At 39.2% G+C, this 18,618-nt stretch overlaps 1 protein-coding gene across 3 annotated transcripts in view; it reads left to right on the top strand.

Moving 5' to 3' along the window:
* Positions 1-18,618, top strand: part of ZEB1 (zinc finger E-box binding homeobox 1) — a 126,335-nt gene that overhangs the window by 2,005 nt on the left and 105,712 nt on the right. The window contains exon 1 of one of the 3 annotated variants that reach the window (XM_075046422.1): positions 28-224. The exons of the other annotated variants lie outside the window; for them this stretch is intronic. Within the exon in view, the coding sequence (XP_074902523.1) occupies positions 209-224 (16 nt within the window). The 5' untranslated portion in view covers positions 28-208. Of the gene's footprint in view, positions 1-27; positions 225-18,618 lie in introns of those variants that run through there. 3 annotated transcript variants of the gene reach the window in all.

Here is an 18,618-nt window from a genome sequence, read left to right as displayed (position 1 = left end):
ACATGTGAGTCTGAACCACCCAGCGTCTGTGCAGGAGCTGTAAACATGTTTACCTGAACAGGAAAGAAAATGGATTTTTCTCTTAAAGATCCAGTGATATGAATATCATACTCTTAAAGCATATCAACAGATGACTTGAGAGAGAAATTTTCTGGAAACCTAGCTTTTGAGATCAACAGGGAAGAGAGATTCTTGATCGCTGCAGCAAATGGCAACTTGTGCAGGTAGAAAAAAAAAGATGGTGTTTAGTTTTCTCCTGCATGCATGTCAGCCCCCTCCTGTCTGCTGCTTTCATTCTCAAGGGAGGGATTTATTTACCACGCTTGCTGTCAGTGTTTTTCCTTTGTGCTTAATATTAGAAAACCAGATTTGAGGCTGTTTAGCACAAAACGTTTTGTCTGCAGTATGTATCACTCGCAGAAAACAAAAGGTGTATAAGACGTGGTATCATTCCAGGTATCTTTCATCTTCATCACTTTTGGACCTCATCACTGCACCTGTTTTATTATAAAAAGCCTATCATAAACTAGTTTATCAACTAGTTCTGCAATGTAGAATGTAGTATGTCTTGTTTTAGGCTGGTTTTGGTTCCTTTTTTTGAGGAATTAAAACCAACTTAAGTCATTGTGCATTGAAGCATCAGGATCAGTTAGATAATAGATTCTGGATAATGGAGATTTCTCAGCAGTGGGTTTATGTTTGACCTGCAAATGTTTACTAAAGAAAATGGCTAGAAAAATGTTAACCCTTTAACCTTTAAAATAAATGAGACTTATTTTTTTTTTCTAAATCTCTAAATGCACTTTGCTCTTATAGGTGAGTATCTTCTGTTGATGAGAGATCAGCATACAGGAGATGCTTCAGCAACTGTCTTGTTCGTAGTTTTCACTAAATCAGTTTTATGCTGTTCCAGTTGCCTTTTTCCCCACTTTCCCACAGAATGTGAGATTATTATAGAGAGAGATTGCACTTGACATCCAGTATACCAGTTAAGAATACTGGGCTGTGGCATCGAGTAGTTATACTGTAAAATTTCCTTCTGTTTTTCTGTTGATAACACAGCTATTCTTGTACTGTAAACTTTTGTTTCTTCTTTTTTCTTTTTTCTTTTCATCTCTGTGTTTGAGAGCCAGAACTTACGGCTGGCATCCTGATGCATTAACTGTGGCTGGAAAGACAGTCTTATCTTCTTAACTCTAGACCTGGTTCCTTTTCTACCTTGTTTATTGGCCCTACAGGAGATCAGCAAAAGACCCGATTGGCGCTGCCATTAAAGCCTCCACTTACAAGAAAATCTGGCACTTCATACCTGACGAAAACTATACTGTGTCATTGTCCTTACTTCTGGCCAGTACGTGAAAACGTCTGCTATGGCAAAGGAGCTAGTGAACTGCTGGGACAATAGCACCATTCTGATAAAGCAGAAATGTAGCACTGGTTGGCAGTCTCTCTTCCTATCTACCTTTTCCCCTTCTGCCCCTCTTTTGATAGAGAAATGAGGAGGAGAAAAGAGGGATGTGATTTTTGCCAGTCATCTGCATTACCACACTATGCGAATCCTGTGTGGACTTTAAATAGATTCAGTATCAGCAAAGGTTTTTTATTCTGAGTTGGCTTGCAGGATCAGGATTAGTTGCTTTCTTAGCATCTCTCATATATGTTATAGGATTGTCTGAATTCTTATTAAACAGCAAAACCAGAAGTCACACGTCTTGTTCTTCAGCAATGCTGTGAGACAAGTAAAACAAGCAAATTATTTCAAACTTCTCTTACTAGAGGGTTAAAAAGATACCAGCCTTTTATATTGATGTACTGAAAATAATGTAAGTATGCCTTCTGTTCTTCAGATGCATGTTTAATGGTAAGAAGAATGTATGAAACTGAGTAAATTCTGCATGCTGTCAGGTATATATGAGGAGAGGGTATGAGGCAGGCTTTTTTTTTTTTTTTTACCCCCGGTAACAGTGAGTTCATTACTAAAAGGTTGTGTAGATTGACTTGTTAGAGTGCTATTTCAGTTGCTTTACAGTTGGATTTCCTCTCTTTTTATTTTTATTAGATAATAATTTCATATAAAGTTTTGTTACAAAGCTAAGGACTGTAAGAAGATCATAAATGCCTTTGAATAAGGCAAAAGCATGGCATATTTCTGTTAGCTCCAAGGTGTTAACTACTGGCAGGATGTCAGGTGTTAGTGACGCTTGGGATACAACATTCCTTGTCGTGCCTTTCTTCTCTTGCCCCCCTCCCTTTCTTTTTCACTAGGTATCATGTTTTCACTCCAACATTAATTTAAATTTGCAATTTGGGAATTGAGGAATGTAGCCCGAGTTAAAATTCCAGGCACAGTGAACAGGTCTGCGTGGACAACTGAATTAACTGTTTGAGTCCAGGGAAATCTCTCATATAAACAAGTATGTTTTAACACTAAATACTGAAATATAATGGGAATACAGTTAAAAATGTCATTATCCCTCCATTTTTCTCTCCGTAATCAGTGCTTGTTATTGTAACAGTTCTAAAGCAGGGTGTTTTAAGGTACTTAGCTACCTGAGGCAGAGTTTTTTAAGGTGATTAGTTGCCTGAAACAGTTTTCCTTGCTCATAGGACTCTGGTAAACATGCTGCTGAAACAGTTGATGAAAAGTAGCAAGTAGGTGAAACTTTCCCTCTGAGGTGGGCTTCCCTGTCATAGAAGTCACTCAGATGAAATTTTTTAGTTAAAAGTCAAAGTCTGAGGATTTGACTTCTGTGAACTCAGCCCAAATTTTCTGTTGAATGTTTTCTGTTATATAAGATATCCCTCCCCATTGAGTCTTTCTGTTGACTTTGGGCTTTATTACAGGTCCCGTTAACAGCAGCGTTACTGATTTCAGTTAGGCCCTTGCTCTCTGTAAGTGAGCTCCTCCGTTGGCAGCGTGGGGGGAAGGGGTTCTGCAGCCATCCACTGCCTCCTTCCCCACTGGGACTCAGGTGGTGGTATTAACCTGTCATTTCTTCTTAAAGAAGCTTTACAGTGCAGGGGGTGGGGAGAGGCTGGAGTGAACTAAAGTGAAAATATCAGTGCAGTGCCTTTCTTCATGTGGAAACATCTGTTTTAACAGGGTTTAAAATGCCAGTGAGGGATGGCAGACATTTCTAACATGCATGGGGCTCTATTACTATGTTAAAGAAATAAAACCAACTTCTGTGAAGCTTGGGTTGTGGGGTTTTTTTGCTTGTTTGTTTTTTAACTGGGTTTTTTTGAGCAACTGTGCTCTATGGCAGGGGAGCTGCTGCATCTACAGTATCTAGCCAAATGGCTCTTAAGAATCCCTACTGCTAAATTCAGTCATTATTATTTCCCAAAAATATAAGCTCATTGCTTTCAACTCATTAGCTGTTTGTAGTCATTTCAAAAACTCTAACTAATTGATATTGCAAGCTGATTAGAATACGGTGTGCTTTGTTGACGGTAAATCCAATATTTAACGGTACGTACTGCATCTCTGGAGATCATAAAGATTCTACTCGTGATAGGTTTCACACAAATACACAAAACAAGAGCTTGAAAAACGGAAATAATTCTGGTTTTATGTAGGCTTTCATAACAACTTTCATGCCAGTTTTCAAAGTACAGTTCCAGATGAACTTTCCAGTGCTTAATATCAATATTCCTGAAGTTCTGGTCATACTTATCTATGTTTTTTTGAAAGGGCTCACCAGGTAGGATCTTCTCCATTATGGGCAAGTAAGCAGGACCTGGCTTGCATCTGTTGTCTCGAACTTTGGTGCTTCATTCTGGCAGCTGTAATAGGCCTGTTATTTTTGAGAACTAAATTCTCAAGTGACTTACCCAAGGTCACACAGGAAGTCCATAGCAAGACTGAGTCTCAATCCATTTTTAATCCTTGGGACTACCCTTGCATTTGGCTTGATCTAGAGCCTTAAAGAGAAAGAACAGATTTATCATTTAGCAGTTGCTATTCCTTTCAGTTTAAGTATTTAAACTTTCATGCTTATTGTCTTGAAATACTTGTACTTTCAGCAAACAAGTGGCAATATGCAAAACTCAGTTTTCTCTTTAGTCATTTTTAGATGGTATTAAGATAGTATCTTCACTGGTGATGTTTCCTGTCTGTGTAGTCAATGTTTATGTAATGATGTGCCAGAGAAGTAGAATTTTGTCTTCTGGTGTTTTTTGTATTCCCAAAATTTAAGTTCAGTGGTGTGTAGGTAGACAAAAGTAAAACACAACAGGAGGGAATTGGCTTAAGACCTACACTGTTAACATCAACATGCCTACTCCAATGTGTGGGGTGTTTAGAAGACTGTTTTCTTAGAGGTTAACATCTGGGCAGAGGTGATTTAATAGGATATTGGTTTCGTTGGGACAGTAATGACTAAAGAAGAGTCTCAGCATGTGGCTGGTATTCTAATATTTGAAAATGATCACTAAGTAAATAAAAAAAGCGTAAGTACTCTTTAAAACAAAAATTCCCCAGAAATGTGTAGCTAAATGTCAGGCCTGGAAAGTCTACCTGACTGGGACAAACACTTGCCCAGTCTAGGTTTTACTACCTCTGCTGTTCGTCACAAGCGGCTGCCACTGCTAAGGCGGAGCCCTGTGGGAAGTGGCTATGGGTGCAGGTGGGTGCTGCTCCCACCTGGGGGGCCTGGGCAGGTGTGGAGAGCAGTCTGGTATCCTCATTAGGGAAGATGTGTGGTTAGCTCTAGTCATAAGGCAGTGGGATAGATCAGTTATGATGGGGACTCTTTCTTGTTGAGGGAAATGCTGTCTGAAATCTTCATAATTTAAAAAAAAAAATAAAATCAACAAAACCCCAAGCACACCATGGAGAGCAGAGGGATGTATGCATGAGTGGGCAGGTGTGCACGGGCGAGGCAAAGAGCATGTGTGGGAAGGAAGGAGGGCGGAATAGGGAAGGGAGTAGTCTGCTTCTCACTGAAGGTCTGATACCTTATTTCTGATGCACCTTGGTGGCCTTCCTGGGAGCAATGAATCTGGTCCCTGGTTAGCTACATGAGAAGATCACAGTGGGAAATAGCTTTGACCTCAGTTGACTAGGTGATGCCTTGAAACACTGGAATTGTTGGGGGATTCTATAGGGGGTTTCGTGTGTGTAGTTTTTTGTAATGCTTTCTGCTTTCATGTTACGTTGGCAAGTTTTTTAAGCTTCTCACTAAGCCATTGCCTCCGCTATTCTTATTGAGTCAATTTCTTGAGCTTTATCAAGTGCATGGGTATTTCTCAGTCTTGGTTTGCATTTCTGACTGTCTAATTCCTAGTGTCTCATTTTCAAGTTATTGGAAAGAGTAACAGAAGTTTGATATTTTTAAAAACTATTTACAGTTGCAGCTTTTTAATCTTTGCTTGCCCTCCTCTTTTAAAGACAGACTAGGGATATTTTCAGTTTTCCTTTTGTGTTGAGCCACAGTTTGTTTATTTAATAATCTGTTTGTCCCTTTCTTGCATAGATAAGTAGTATTCCTGTGTGACAGTTGAGGAAAATGGGAAACCCAGTCAAAAAGACTGAGACTTGATGAATAAAATAGTGACTACAGTTAAATGCAGCATAGCTTTATAAATCTATTTTGGTACTCCTGAGAAAAATACTACCTCCATCACCACAGTATGTAAGCACTTTTCAGGCAGTAAAAATATATGTACTGAGTCTTCTCTTCCTGTATCTGGACCTATACATCTGATTCCTTGTGTGGGTACCTGACAGCTTACATTCACATGTTAGGAGGATAGGTGGTGGTAGAGCAGAAAGAAGAAACTTATTAAGTTTGTATCTTTACATGTGGAGCAGTCAGGCAGTGATTCAAATGTTTCATTTGGTTAGTGCTGAACATATTAACCAGGATTCTTTAGGCTTGTACATTTGTCCCCAGAGGAACCCCAAACAGGGAAGAAAGGCGGGTTTTTAACTTTGCCTTGCTCTGTACTTGTTTCTGATGCCATTACTCTAATGTAACTGTATCTTTTATTTTAACATGCTTTTTTAGAGCAACAGAAGTTAACTAAAAATATGCTTTCTCATCTTCGAGAAATCAGTACTGTTTGAAAGCAGCCTGTTTCAGTTCTCTCCTTTTCAGCTGTCATTCCCAGCTGTCACAATCTCCTTGATGTGAGGACTTTACCCTTGTTGTTGCAAAGCAGTTTGGTTAACAACTGCTGTCACCCAAAGGTTAAAACCCGAAAACTGGCATCCTTTGTTGCTTCCCTTGCAAATGTTTGCTTTCTGTTTGGTAGCATCTCCCTTGTTGCTCTGCCTTCAATATGTTCCATCTATCCTATTTTTGGAGAACTTTGTAAAGCAAATGAACATGTCTAATGATGAGTGTATTCTTCCGGATGTGTTAGGAGGCTCAATTATGACTGAGGAGAGGGAGTAAAAAAAGAGAAATTCTATCTTGTGCTGAGATGACATTCCATCCTATCCAATTAGGATCTGAGTACAAGTAGCAGTCCCCCTTGAGTGAAAGGACACGTAAAATTATTTCTTTAAACGCTAAGAACCTTGTATGATACTGGAGTGTATCAGAAGAAGAAACAACTCTTCCTTAACTATCTAACTAACTACATAGTATTATGTACTACTTTTAAGTATGTTTTTGGATTTGATGCAGATATCCTCTGCCTTTCTGCAAACTCTTCTGTTTTTTAGCTTCTCAAAAGTCAAGCATTAGATCAGGAACATTGGAGGAGCTGGCAAGAACGCTGGAGATAAATGGATTATAAACCTGGCCTTTCACCGTGATCCTGAGATTGACTTTCATGGATGACGCTTGAAATAAAGGGGTTAAAAGAGTCTGATGTGGTAGAGAGAGTATTTTTACCTATGAACTAGTGTGCCTGTCCTTGTTAGGATCAAATGCTACTTGGGCCAGTGACACTGGGGAACACCTTCAGTTGTTGTGATATGAAATGTTTTCATTATTTCAGCAAACATCCCTTTTCAAATTCTGTCTGACAGACAACTGACAGACACTGAGGGCAGTTTTCTGTTCCCTTCTGTAGAGACATCTGTATGGGAGAAAGCAAAATGAAATTACGAAACATCAGAAATGTGGCATGGTTGAAAAAGGCCTGGGGAAATCTATTCCATCTGAAAAAGTGCAAACTAAAGAACAGAAAAATCAGACCTTAATTACAGGGATTAGGTTGCTTTTTGCTAAACTGGTAGATTTGACCTAAAGAAGCAGGTTGGTGTTTTTGTTTGTTTTCCTAACACTTTCCCCCTCCCCTAATCTAACATAATTTTTCTTAATGCCCAAAAACATAAGGGAAATGAGTTGTCCCTTATTTAGTAAATATGCTTGGTTTTTAAACAGTTTTTCTCAATGCCTTGAGGAATTTCTTCCTTGTGTCCTTTCAGGTACGCATCAGATTTTCCTTCTTTCCGCCTTCTAGTCCATTTTATTCTTAAGTTCCTGTATGCTATCTACTGTAGGTCATGTGAAGTTTTAGACTGGAAAAAGAGGTACTATTCAGAATCTGTAACCTGTTTAGTCTTCTGTCCTGGTTTTTTTATGTCTTCCCATAGCCTTTCCTTTTTTTCCCTAGTATTGCGGGTACAGCTATCTGGAAAATTCAAGCAAAATAGAACTAGTCACAGACTACTGGATTCATTCTTATGTTATTGTTCACAGGAAGGACCTAGGTACAGTTGGCCCCGCAAAGAGCATGAGGTGGTGAATAAGGACTTTGAAGCAGATTTGGAGCTGTAATGACTGGCTTCCTTCCCTGCTGCTGTCCCTTCCCCTTCCTTGCAAAGCGTTTTCATTTGAAAAACTAAGGTGTGGTCATTGGGCATATCTGTTTTCAACTTCCAGTAATTTTTTGCTCACTGCTGAGCTACACCATAATTACATATGCAAATGTAGTATTTTTTTTTCCCCTCTTACCTTGTACATGTGGGAGAGAAAGATAAGGTTGCAGAGTACCGCCAGGGATGGTGTTGCTGCAGATGGCTACAGGAGGAGAGAAGTACTCGTTCTGCAGCACAAGACTCATGGGGGGGGGGCATTTCAGAACTTGGTGACTCAAAGGCAACAAGAAAACACTGTTCTTGCCAGCTTTAAACTTTAGATAGGAGCAGACTGTTGGACCACTTGTTATAATAACCTATTTTGATACATTCTAGCTACTGAGTGCTGAGGGTGAATTTGCATTTAAAATAGGAATTTGTTTTGTAGGCATACATATGTATAGTTATTATATCCAATAATTTAATCTATTAGGCTGGCTTGAATGCTCTCTGTAGTAACACAAGGTAAACTTCTGTTGTTCATCGCAGTGTTGTATTGATACTAAAATCACAGAGACCTATTCTATGGAAAAGACTATTCTGGCAACTTCTGCTCTTCATGGTAAGGCTTACCTTGTACTTTTTCCAGTTTTTAAATTGACTGACATACTGTATTCTGTAACCCTAAATATGTCTTGCAACAGATAATGGAAGTAAGATAGAGTCAGTTCTGTATTGCAATCAAAATGCTGCGAGACTTTTTCTACACAGAAGTGGAATAATAACTTAAACAGAAATGAGAAGCAAAATTGAATCAATGTTGTAGCATAGGAAAAGGGAAGTAGTTCCTGTGGCACATAATGCAGTATAACATGCCATAGTTATCTGTATTCCACCACGTCATTAATCCTGCCTTCAGGGATCAGCCTGCATAGCTGATGTGGTAGTTACACGATGGAGAGGGACTTCTTAAAAGGATGAGCAAGGTTTGTACCTGAGCATGTGAATGACTAAAAGTAGTGGCAGACTTTCTGTTTCTGTGAGCTAAGCCAGTTCACGCAAGAGGGACAATTTTAGCTTTCCAGCTGCAAAGGATACAAATAGACTTAGTTGAATAAAAATCACGACATACAACAGAGGTTTGTGATGCTGACAGAAAATTCTTACAAGGTATTTGATGCAAACTTTTGCCTGTAGATCTGATGCTTAAAAAATATTTTTGCCAGTACTGCCTGTGACTCTGCTGAAGTGCTTTCCTTCAGAAACAAAATAAGGTTGTTAAGAACTCCAGCAAATATTGTCATTTTCTTTATTTTGGTATGAAGTTGCAAGCCTTCTCCATTTAATTACCCCAACCTTTAAATCCCCCCCCCTCAAAAAAAAACCCCAAACAATTAAAAAGCTCCTTGTTATGCAGTATGATATGCAAATCATTTCACTGCATTGGGTTTTCATATGTATGGTGTCACAATAATTTGGGATATAGGAAAGAATATAGAACTTAAAAAAAAAAAAAGAGTTTTTTTCTAAGCAGGTAAGAAAACAGAAGTACTGAAATTAAAAATTTGCCAAATGTCTTGTTCTAATAGTTTACAATTGCTTATATTTAGCCCTTATTTCATCTTCCTAACTTTTACCAATATTTTTTTAAGTATTTTGAAGGTCTTGTATAGCAAATCCTCAGAACAGAAAGATGTTTATGACTTTTCAAGTTCCAGGATGCTCACTCACTTAGTAAAGCCTTCCAGGTTTGTGCCTTAATGTATCTTAATAGGCATCCTAATTAAGCTGCTTCTTTTTTTTTTTTTTAATAATGTCTCCCCAGCCTATCTACCATTTAAGAACTCATATGTCTTCCTTCAACCACAGAAACATTAAGTAGAACAGCAATCAAGTGTGTGTCTTGTTGGTTCTTGGTTCTACTGTCAAAACACTTTGTAGCTGAAGTGCGTGTGCGCGTGCGCAACCATGTGTGCTGTTTTCCTGCCTTTTCCTTTTGTCTGTCAAGCTTCTGGCTGATAGCAGATTAGCCATCTGAATGTGGGCAGCAGAGAGTAATGGGCTGTACGAAATGCCTGAGGCTTCTTGCATGCAATAAAATGACTCCATTATAAAGCAAAAGATGACAAGCCTGCCATGGAGGATATCTGTATAGGTGAGATGGAGAGAGTAGCCTTTGGTTTATGATCATGTTAATGGGTGTAAAATAAACTTAATTTTTTTCAACTGTCAAAAGTATTCCTAGGTGCTTTACAGAGTAGTGTTGACAATCATTCTAGCACGAAAATACCAATGAGCTAAATGGATGATGTACTACTTGCTGTTCCTGATTGCTGTATATGTGTGGGGAATGGAAGGGAGTCATAGCATGACGGCTCAGCTTCATTTTCACCATGCGGGTGTATTTTTTTCTTTCTTTCCAATTTTTTATTTCTAGTGTTTTGATTAGTTACATGATTACATAATCTGCCCTGCAGAAGTATGTTGGGTTTATTAAGTCTTTTGGAAGATGTGCTAATACAGATTTGAAGGAAATTGGGCCAGAAACACGGCTGGCTGAGACAGAGGGAATCCAGATGTTAGAGGAGGATATAAAATATAAAACTGTAGTGAGCTGGATCAAGCAGAGGCATAAGTCTGTGTGCAGAAGCACAGTAGCAGGAAAAATAATGAGGAATCCTATCAAGGTTTTTGACAGTGATGCTTACCCACTATAAGAATTTGGTATTTAAAAAAAACCTCTCAATTGTCCAGAGTTTACTGTGTCTGTAAGCAGTAGTGGCTGCTTTTGCCCTTCTAACTTCCAGTTACAGCTTTCAAGGAGATCTGTTTGTTTGTTTTATGGCATGCAAGCTCTAAAAGGTGCTCTCCCCCCAAAAAAAGGTGCACTACTTGCATTTATTCTAAATGGAGGATCTTCCTGGATTGCATCTGCTTAGGAGATGAAGACAGCTTCTGATAAACAAGGGCTTCCAAACTAACTGGCAAGTCAGCATAAAAACAATTGGTGTATAGAATATGGAGGAATTGTTAAAACATGCAAAACTTATCCTAAAATACTAAATTTTAAAGAAACCTCTTAACTGATACTTGTTTTAGTCTGTCTTGCTTGTTGGAGTCTGTTCAATATGACACTGTGGATACAACTTAAGTGGACTCTGGAAATCTATGCTTTAGCTAGCAGCAAAATGTACAAATTACAACTTGTAATAAATAAAATGGGAATATTGTTTGAGTAACCTTTGTGTTATTTTTCTCATTCTATCAGCTGTTGCCAGGTCTCAGTGTGGCTGTTCTGGATGTATATTCCATCTGTTATATGGACTGTGTCACTTGAAGATCTCCTTTTAGCTGCACTTCACACACCAACTCTTCCCCAGTCTCTTGGATTGATTTTCCTTAAGGGAAAACCCTTCCTCAAAAGGTGTACTTCATGCGTACTTCTTTCTTCCCTTCCTCTCCCCCAATAAAGTCTGCCTTCCTCAAAGAAAAAGGAAACAACTGAGAGTGATTTTTGAAACAGATTATGCCACAGAGCTCCACAGATGCTGCTCCCTTGACAGCAGTATTAATTCACTTTACATGCATTTTTGTTTTGCAGTTCAGAATTGTTTCTGTGATGATATGAGCTTTTTATGGTGCTGAAGATTGTAGCTGCTTATGAAGGAAGCTGGTGATAAAACAGAAGCTTAGTTAACTATCTCTAACAGTAGGTAGTCTGTAGATGGTGACAACTAAAATATGTTCCAGGCTAGTTTATTAAGAAAGGATCTGTGGGTTTTTTCTCCTCTCCTCTTTCCTTGTGCCGTGTGATTGCTGTGGTTTACAGTAGGAAGCCACTAGTTTCTGTAGTCACAGGTGGAAAGGGAGGTAGTTACTGGTTGGTAACGCAAAGGCATTTGAGTAAAAATAAGAAAGTGAACTCTCTTATGGGGGAAGGAGGTAGCTACATATTTTACAAATCTTTCAACATCTGTGACTTAATTGGCACTACTGAAAACAGTATGTTGCACATTAATGCAGCTTAGGGAAGTTACGTTTATGAATATGAATTAAAAAAATCTAGAACTATTATCTTTTTTTTTTTTTTTTGAACGTGATTTTTATAATCACACATCATACTGAGAAAGGTTTTGCTGCCTTGGACTGCCCCGGTCTGACATGGCTACAGTGTTGTGCCCTGGCTGGTTTTTAGGACAGATTTGGGAAGTTGCAGAATACCAAAGACAGGGGTAAAACAGTTGAAAGCTCAACTTTACTTAACCAGAGGAAACATAAGAAATACAGTTTTTGTCATCTTAAAGGTATTTCAGTAACAGAGAAAAAATAATCTTTTGGCAGATAGTTTTACTTGTTGTTTTCTGTGGTATTCAGGCTACAACAATAGAGTAGCTGACTCGAATACCATGTATGAGGGAAGTTTGCAGGTATGAAAGGATCTGTGCTAAATTATTACAAACATTCATAAAAAGTCTTGTTATGGGGTATACCATGGGGAGGGGAGAACTTAACTGTTCTTGCTTCCTAAAGTTATATGATTGCTCTTATCAAGTGGCAAGTAATATGGTATGTCAGTCTGTCTGACCAACCTGTAGACAGTTTCCAAATGTTCCTTTTGGACAAATTCGCTGCAACCAGGACTTTTTGAGAACTTTAACTGAGTTTTGCACCTGCTAGTTTAAAAATAAACATTTAGTTAACTAGTGTGATTGAGGTTCTGTATTTAAAAATACACTAGTAATACCTGGTCTTAGTACTAATAAACAGGATTATCTTTCAATTTTAACAACAGCTTTTGGGTCGATACTTAAAATTGCTTTGTTGTTTCTTGTTGGCAAGTACTAGTGTGGAATCCTGGGTTTAGGACACAATTATGGCCGCTAGCCACAGAGCTATGGAGTGCCTGAGGTGGTGTGTGGGAGAAATCTCAAACCCGGAAATCCGTATTTTCAGGTTTAAAAGGTAACCAATTCAGAATATTTATCACTAGATTTAACTCAAAGTCCACAGGAAGTTTTAAAATACATTGTACAAATTGTCTTTTGTTTGCTGTTTGTATGTAGTAAGGAGGAGGCAAGATCTTAATGTCTCCTCTGTAAAATATCTAATGTATAAACTATGAAATTACAGAAGGCCTCGTGCAAAAGAAGGTGCAATGCTTGATGCAAAACGAGATGCCTGGAGGATACAGGCCTGGAAGATGCCTTCTTGTATCCTCCTTCCAGTTTTGCTTTTGTGAATCCTGATGGTCAACCCTTGCCTTGAGCTTTGACAAATGCAGTGTTGTTAACATGTGGAAGCTCACAAGTTTTATGCTGATTTGCTGTTGTTCCCTAGTACAGCCAGAACCATGTAGTTACCTCAGTTTTATTTGTCTGTGGTTTTCCATAGGTAGAACAGCAGTGTGTTTCTGCAGTAGAAGAATTAGAGTATGTGTTTTTGTTGTCTGACTGAGGTATTGTTTGTTGCCATCTTTCCTATGTATTGTAGGCCCTATGTGAATCCTGGTGGCTCCAGTTTTGTGGGATTTCTTTTCTGTAAATAGGAAGAAGAGTCCCTTGGATGTGCTTCAGAGACAAATGTTAATAAGCCTCATGTTTTTTCCATATCCTAGAATCGAGTAGTTCTTGTGAGAAGTTAAAGGCATCAGTACAATGCTGTTCTCCCTCCTGGATGAGGTAGTGAACTCTGTCATGCTATCTCATCCAGCTGTCTGAGAACTTCAAGATTTTAAGATATGCAGAGCTACAGTGTATTTTCATCTCCTTTCTTCTCCCTCTTCTTCCAAGCAAGACTATTTTAGAGAAGGGAAAAAAACGCTACCAAAAAAGCCAAATCGATGTTTTTGAGCTTAAATAAGGCTTATGATTATCTCTGCTGTAATAATAGGTGGTTTAGGGTCCTTGGAGCAATTCATACAATTCTGCAAAACCTATGTGACCTTTGCAGAGTACTTCAGTGGACGCTGTCTGTTACAGTTGGGAACTCTTTAATTTGGGTAACTTGCAAAGACTGAAATGTAATCCTCAGCAGATCAGCCTGTAGTATATGAGGCAAGGAGTGTCAAGCTCTGTTTCGGAGAAAGCATGTGTTCAAAATCTTTCAGATTCATTCACATGTGCTTGTCTTTAGATTTCCTTTTGATTTGTAAGGGTGTTCTGGAAAACCACACAGCCAAAAGCGTGTTGCTATTACTGCCTTGGATGCTATTGATGATATCTAATCAATACCCCTGAAGTTATTTATTTATTTAATTGAATCTTATTCTTCTGTACCTCACAGATTCCTAACCTATCTGTTAGCCGGAACAGCCATCTACAAAACTCAGAATATTCTAAAACTAGTAAGCAACTGCACCAACATGACAAATCTGTTCACTTAAGCAGCATGATAGAATAGGAGGGATTTCTATACTATCCTGAACATGACCTGCCAGTCATTAGGGAAGCAATGTGCTTTGTTCCCACTGGGGGATGGAAGGGATCTGGTGGGAAGTGAGGCTTGCCTTGCCTTGCGATGTCTGTGTTGTCATCCTTGTAGTATCACGTGAGGAAGAACAAGGGTTTTTTAGTCATCTCTCCTGTCCCAAACCCTTTAGAATTGTGTCCTTATTTTTGATGTTTCTCTCCGTTTCTGCAAGCAGGACACTCATGGAAAATGGGTTTCCATTTAGGCATGAGGGCTCTAGAACAAAATATTCAGTCTTTGAGATGATGTCAATCTTCTATTTAAATTGGATTCTTAGTTATTCATGGAGGAAGGGTGCGGATGAAGAAGTCATATTGGACACCTAGAGGTTTGAGAGGGCCTATTTCCTTAGCCAAAAAGAACAAGCGCGTTTTGTGCTTTCTTGAGAAGTTTTTTTTCCTATTTGCCAAAAGGATAAAGCTGTCTTCTGCCCAGAGGTTATTTAAATTGATGCCTGAGTGTATAAGATGAGAGCATGTAGTGCAACTAATTCCTGTCGGCTAATGGTGCACGTCCCACTAAAGAGGGGCTGTCTTGCTACTTCCTTGAGAAGCAGTCAGTTGTGGGTCCTGTGTCTGTTGTTACCAAATTGTATGCCTTTGGTGGAAACCTCAAGGAATAGAGGCTGCTTTTTGGCAGATGCACTCAAAATGCCTTGGTGTAGGAGCTAGGGGTAGTAGTAGGAGATGTTGATGCCCTGCCATTAAACTTTGGGGAAGTCTTGGTTGCTAATGAAGTGACGGAGACATGTTTGCTTGTCAGCTATGGAAAACCAGCATCCTTATGTGAAACCTCCTGCTGTAATAAAGCAAGGTTCGAGATTTTCTCCAGTAAAGAAGTCTACTGATGTCTACAGGTGACAACATGGTATATTATATCCAATACCTAAAGCCATATAGTTGTTCCTAGGAAAACATTGCCTCAGAAATGCCACTTTTTAGTGAGTAGACCTCTTCATCTCCAGTAAAAACAAATAACAACTTGTTTGCTGAACTGTGACCTGTTTTGGAGTGACAGTCTTGCAGCTTGCTGAATCGACAGCTGGGCTTACCACTGTGCTGGCCGTAGCTGAGACCAAGCTTCACAAAGGCTTTGGAAGAATACGTTTGTTTTCCTGCGCTGTTGTTATTTCTCAGCAGGTTTTCAGTTACTGCTCCCCCACTTTTCCTAGCGCTGAAGCTGCCCAGCCTGCTACTGTTTCAAGTTAGTTTCTAAAGCACCTTCTTTAAACATCCTTAATGAAGGTTGGAAGACTCGAATAATATTTGATAAACAGAGAAAATCAATGAAAAGTTATTTAATAAAGCTTTTTGAGCTCTCTGGTTTAGCTAAGTGATTTAAATGTGACTATTTTTCTGCTTGAATCAACTGATCAACCTTTAGTTAGGTAGAAGAAACTGTGGGGTTTTTGGTTTTTAAAAGGGGAAGGCATATAAATGCTTTGTTCAGACCTTCTTTCTAATAATAATTCAATATTCTGCAGATGAATTATGTGAGTTGACATCAAGAATCTGGCTAAAAAAGGAAATTATTTGTCTTTTCTAGATGAGACGGTGCCAGTTGTGAGGATTAAACATTTGTCCAGAAATTATATTATCTCTGAGCTAAATTTTGCTAAACATGGTATGAAACGTTCTTGGCTGGCACAAACTATATGTCCGTGTCTGTGGTGATGGGGGTTTAAACTAGTTCATTTTAAATCCTAGCAAGCAGCAGCTGAAACGCTGCTGAATGACCTTTGACATAGGGACCCATGAATGCCCCAAGTATGATTTCACTTTCACCACGTTCTTTGTGAATCTGAATGCTTGTCAAATCAGATGTGTGTTTAGACCTTTTCACTGAATGTGCTTGGAGGGAAAGAACAAAGCCTGGGGTCAACTTGGCATAATCCCTGCGTTTATCTTTATTCTATTATAGTGGCTTCTGGGGGATGGAGTAACTATTCTCTATGAGGTGAAAGTGCAAGTAGAGTGTAGGTAGGCTATCTGTCTTTTCTTCCAGACTTTCCCAGCAACCTAACTGGTCTCCCATGATTTACTTGTGTTAATGTACGGCTGACTAGGCAGACTGCTGGTTGGTCTGTGTGATCTGCTATTTGTTCTACCCGTCACTATTTTGTAGCTGCTGCACCTATCTGCCGATGTAAACAAACACATATAGCTTGTCTTGGGTAGCACATGCAGAGATGGGTCTGTGTCACATAATGCTTTGTTCTCCCCCAGTGGAGATGGGAGGGTAAATAACATGGATTTTTATACTACAACTACTTTTGCTTCAGTGCAAATCATCTTATTATTTTAAGAGATGAACAGCTTCATATACTGTACGGTACATATGTATTTTTTGCTTTTGCAGGCTATTAGTCATACTCAAGTAAGGAGTGACTAAGTCTGTTATTACCCATTCAAATTGGGAAAGCCTTTGTCTCTAAGGGAAGAACCGTAGAGTTCTACTAAATGATCGTTATAGACTTTTCGAAGTATTTTTAGATTTTACTCCTGTGGTAGATTCACTTCACAATACAGGATTGTTTCTGTGTCGAGCTGGAGTGGTCTGAATCTGTAAACGAGCTATTGTGTGGTAAAGTACGAGTGGGTGGAGGAACTATATGACAAAAGGCCTAGTTACCTTTACAGTTTGTTCGCTGTACCTCATGCACTTTGTTTCAGAAGAAAAGCACTATTCAAAGACTTGAGTATAAGGAGGCAGTCTTTCACACGAGGCTTGTGGGAAATTTCTCTCTGACTTGCGGGTTTTCAGCTTGTGTAGATTTACCCTGCGCCTTCTGAGGCTTTGCCTGAAACGGCTTAACATGTCTCTCTGAACCCCCCACACCTAGCGGGGTGAGCACTTCCTAATCTGACACTTCGGCCAGCATTTTCCACCTTACGTGTGCACTTGTTTGGTTTTTATCTGTTTACTTTTTAATCAAACTTTTCAAAGTTTATTTTGAAGTAAAGAGGGGAGTTTGTTGGTTATTAAGGGCTTCCAAACTAGGAAATAACTAGCTTTTTTTAACTAAACCTAATAAGAGTCATTCTGAAAGCATGAGCATGCTTTATTCGTTTTTAAACTAGACTTTGAAACTTCATGTTCTTTGTGTTAAATCTGCAGTTCCCTTCAGCTACTTCCACGCGTTTCACTGTTTACTTTCTCTTTTAATAGTTTAGTGGATAAGTGCTTAAAAACCTGTGCATTCTGCTTGAAAACAAATATGCTTCACTCAGCACCCAATTTTCAGATTTAAAACACTTTCACACAAAGACTTGCTGATGAGTTGGATGGTATTTGGGTTTGCTTTTTTTAAAGGAGAATTGAGTTATTTCAGTCCACCTTGGAAGAGAGGAGAACGAGTGCTCTGGGGAGAGCAGGGCTCTGCTTCTCTTGCCCAACCCAGGTGAGCTGGGGTGGCTGAAAAGGAGCAGCTGCTCACTCCTCTGATGGATATGAACACCTAGAGCAGCCTCCTGCTACCATCACAGAAGAAGTCCTCTGCCTCACAGGTCACAGCCTGGCACATGAGCTGGAGCTAACAGGCTCCAGCCCATCGGAGTAATTTTAAAACGAAGTAGTGGAGGCCTGGACCTATGCCTGCGTTAGCTGTCTGTACTATGGAGGCAGTAGCCACTGGCAGAAGAGGTATTTGGGGTTAGGAAGTGGCCTGATAGGGTTTCAGTAATGGCTTTCATTCCTTGTTAGTTGCATCCTTTCAAGTTTTGTGTGTGTTGGAGAGAGACATTTTCAGCCTTCAGTCTGCTTAGTACTACCAATTAACTGCTGTAGGAGTGTAATTCTGGGGAACCTACTGTCATCATCATCTCTTGCTGCTTTAAGTAATAAGTTTAGTGCGTTTGTTGAACACTGCCAAGATAATTTTGTTCTGAATCTCAGACAGGCTGAGCAGCACGGTGTGCTTTTTTGTGTGGGTTCTCCCCCTTCCCATTGCAACCTGCCACACTCTACTACTTTGCATGTTGCACTTGCATACCTGAGTGTCACCAACCTGCATCCAGAAGGCTACATTCTGACTGTAGTGTATTTGTTGCATGCTTAGTTTAATTGTATAACATTAACGACAGCAAAAACTTGCATCTTAAAACTCCCTTACTCTTGCAGGCTGTAAACTAGTAAGTTATATCTAGAATATCCACCTACAAATATATGCCACAATGTTTACTGTTTCACAGTATAGGAAAACTCTGAACAATTCCACCATAGTTGAGTGAAACTGATACATGTTTTTCAGAGCTGTTTATGAAGTCTCATCTACTAATCTTGGGTACTTGTAAATAATACCAGAAAATCCTTTGCTTTTATTAATCAGAACTAAAAGGCAACAGTCAAATGTTCACTTTTGCAATATCAAGTTTTTTTAATTGGTAAATCAAACC

Source organism: Buteo buteo, chromosome 2, assembly GCF_964188355.1.
Source record: "Buteo buteo chromosome 2, bButBut1.hap1.1, whole genome shotgun sequence".
Classification (NCBI taxonomy): domain Eukaryota; kingdom Metazoa; phylum Chordata; class Aves; order Accipitriformes; family Accipitridae; genus Buteo; species Buteo buteo.
Note: the sequence above shows the minus strand (reverse complement) of the source record. Positions and strands in the feature narration are given on the sequence as shown.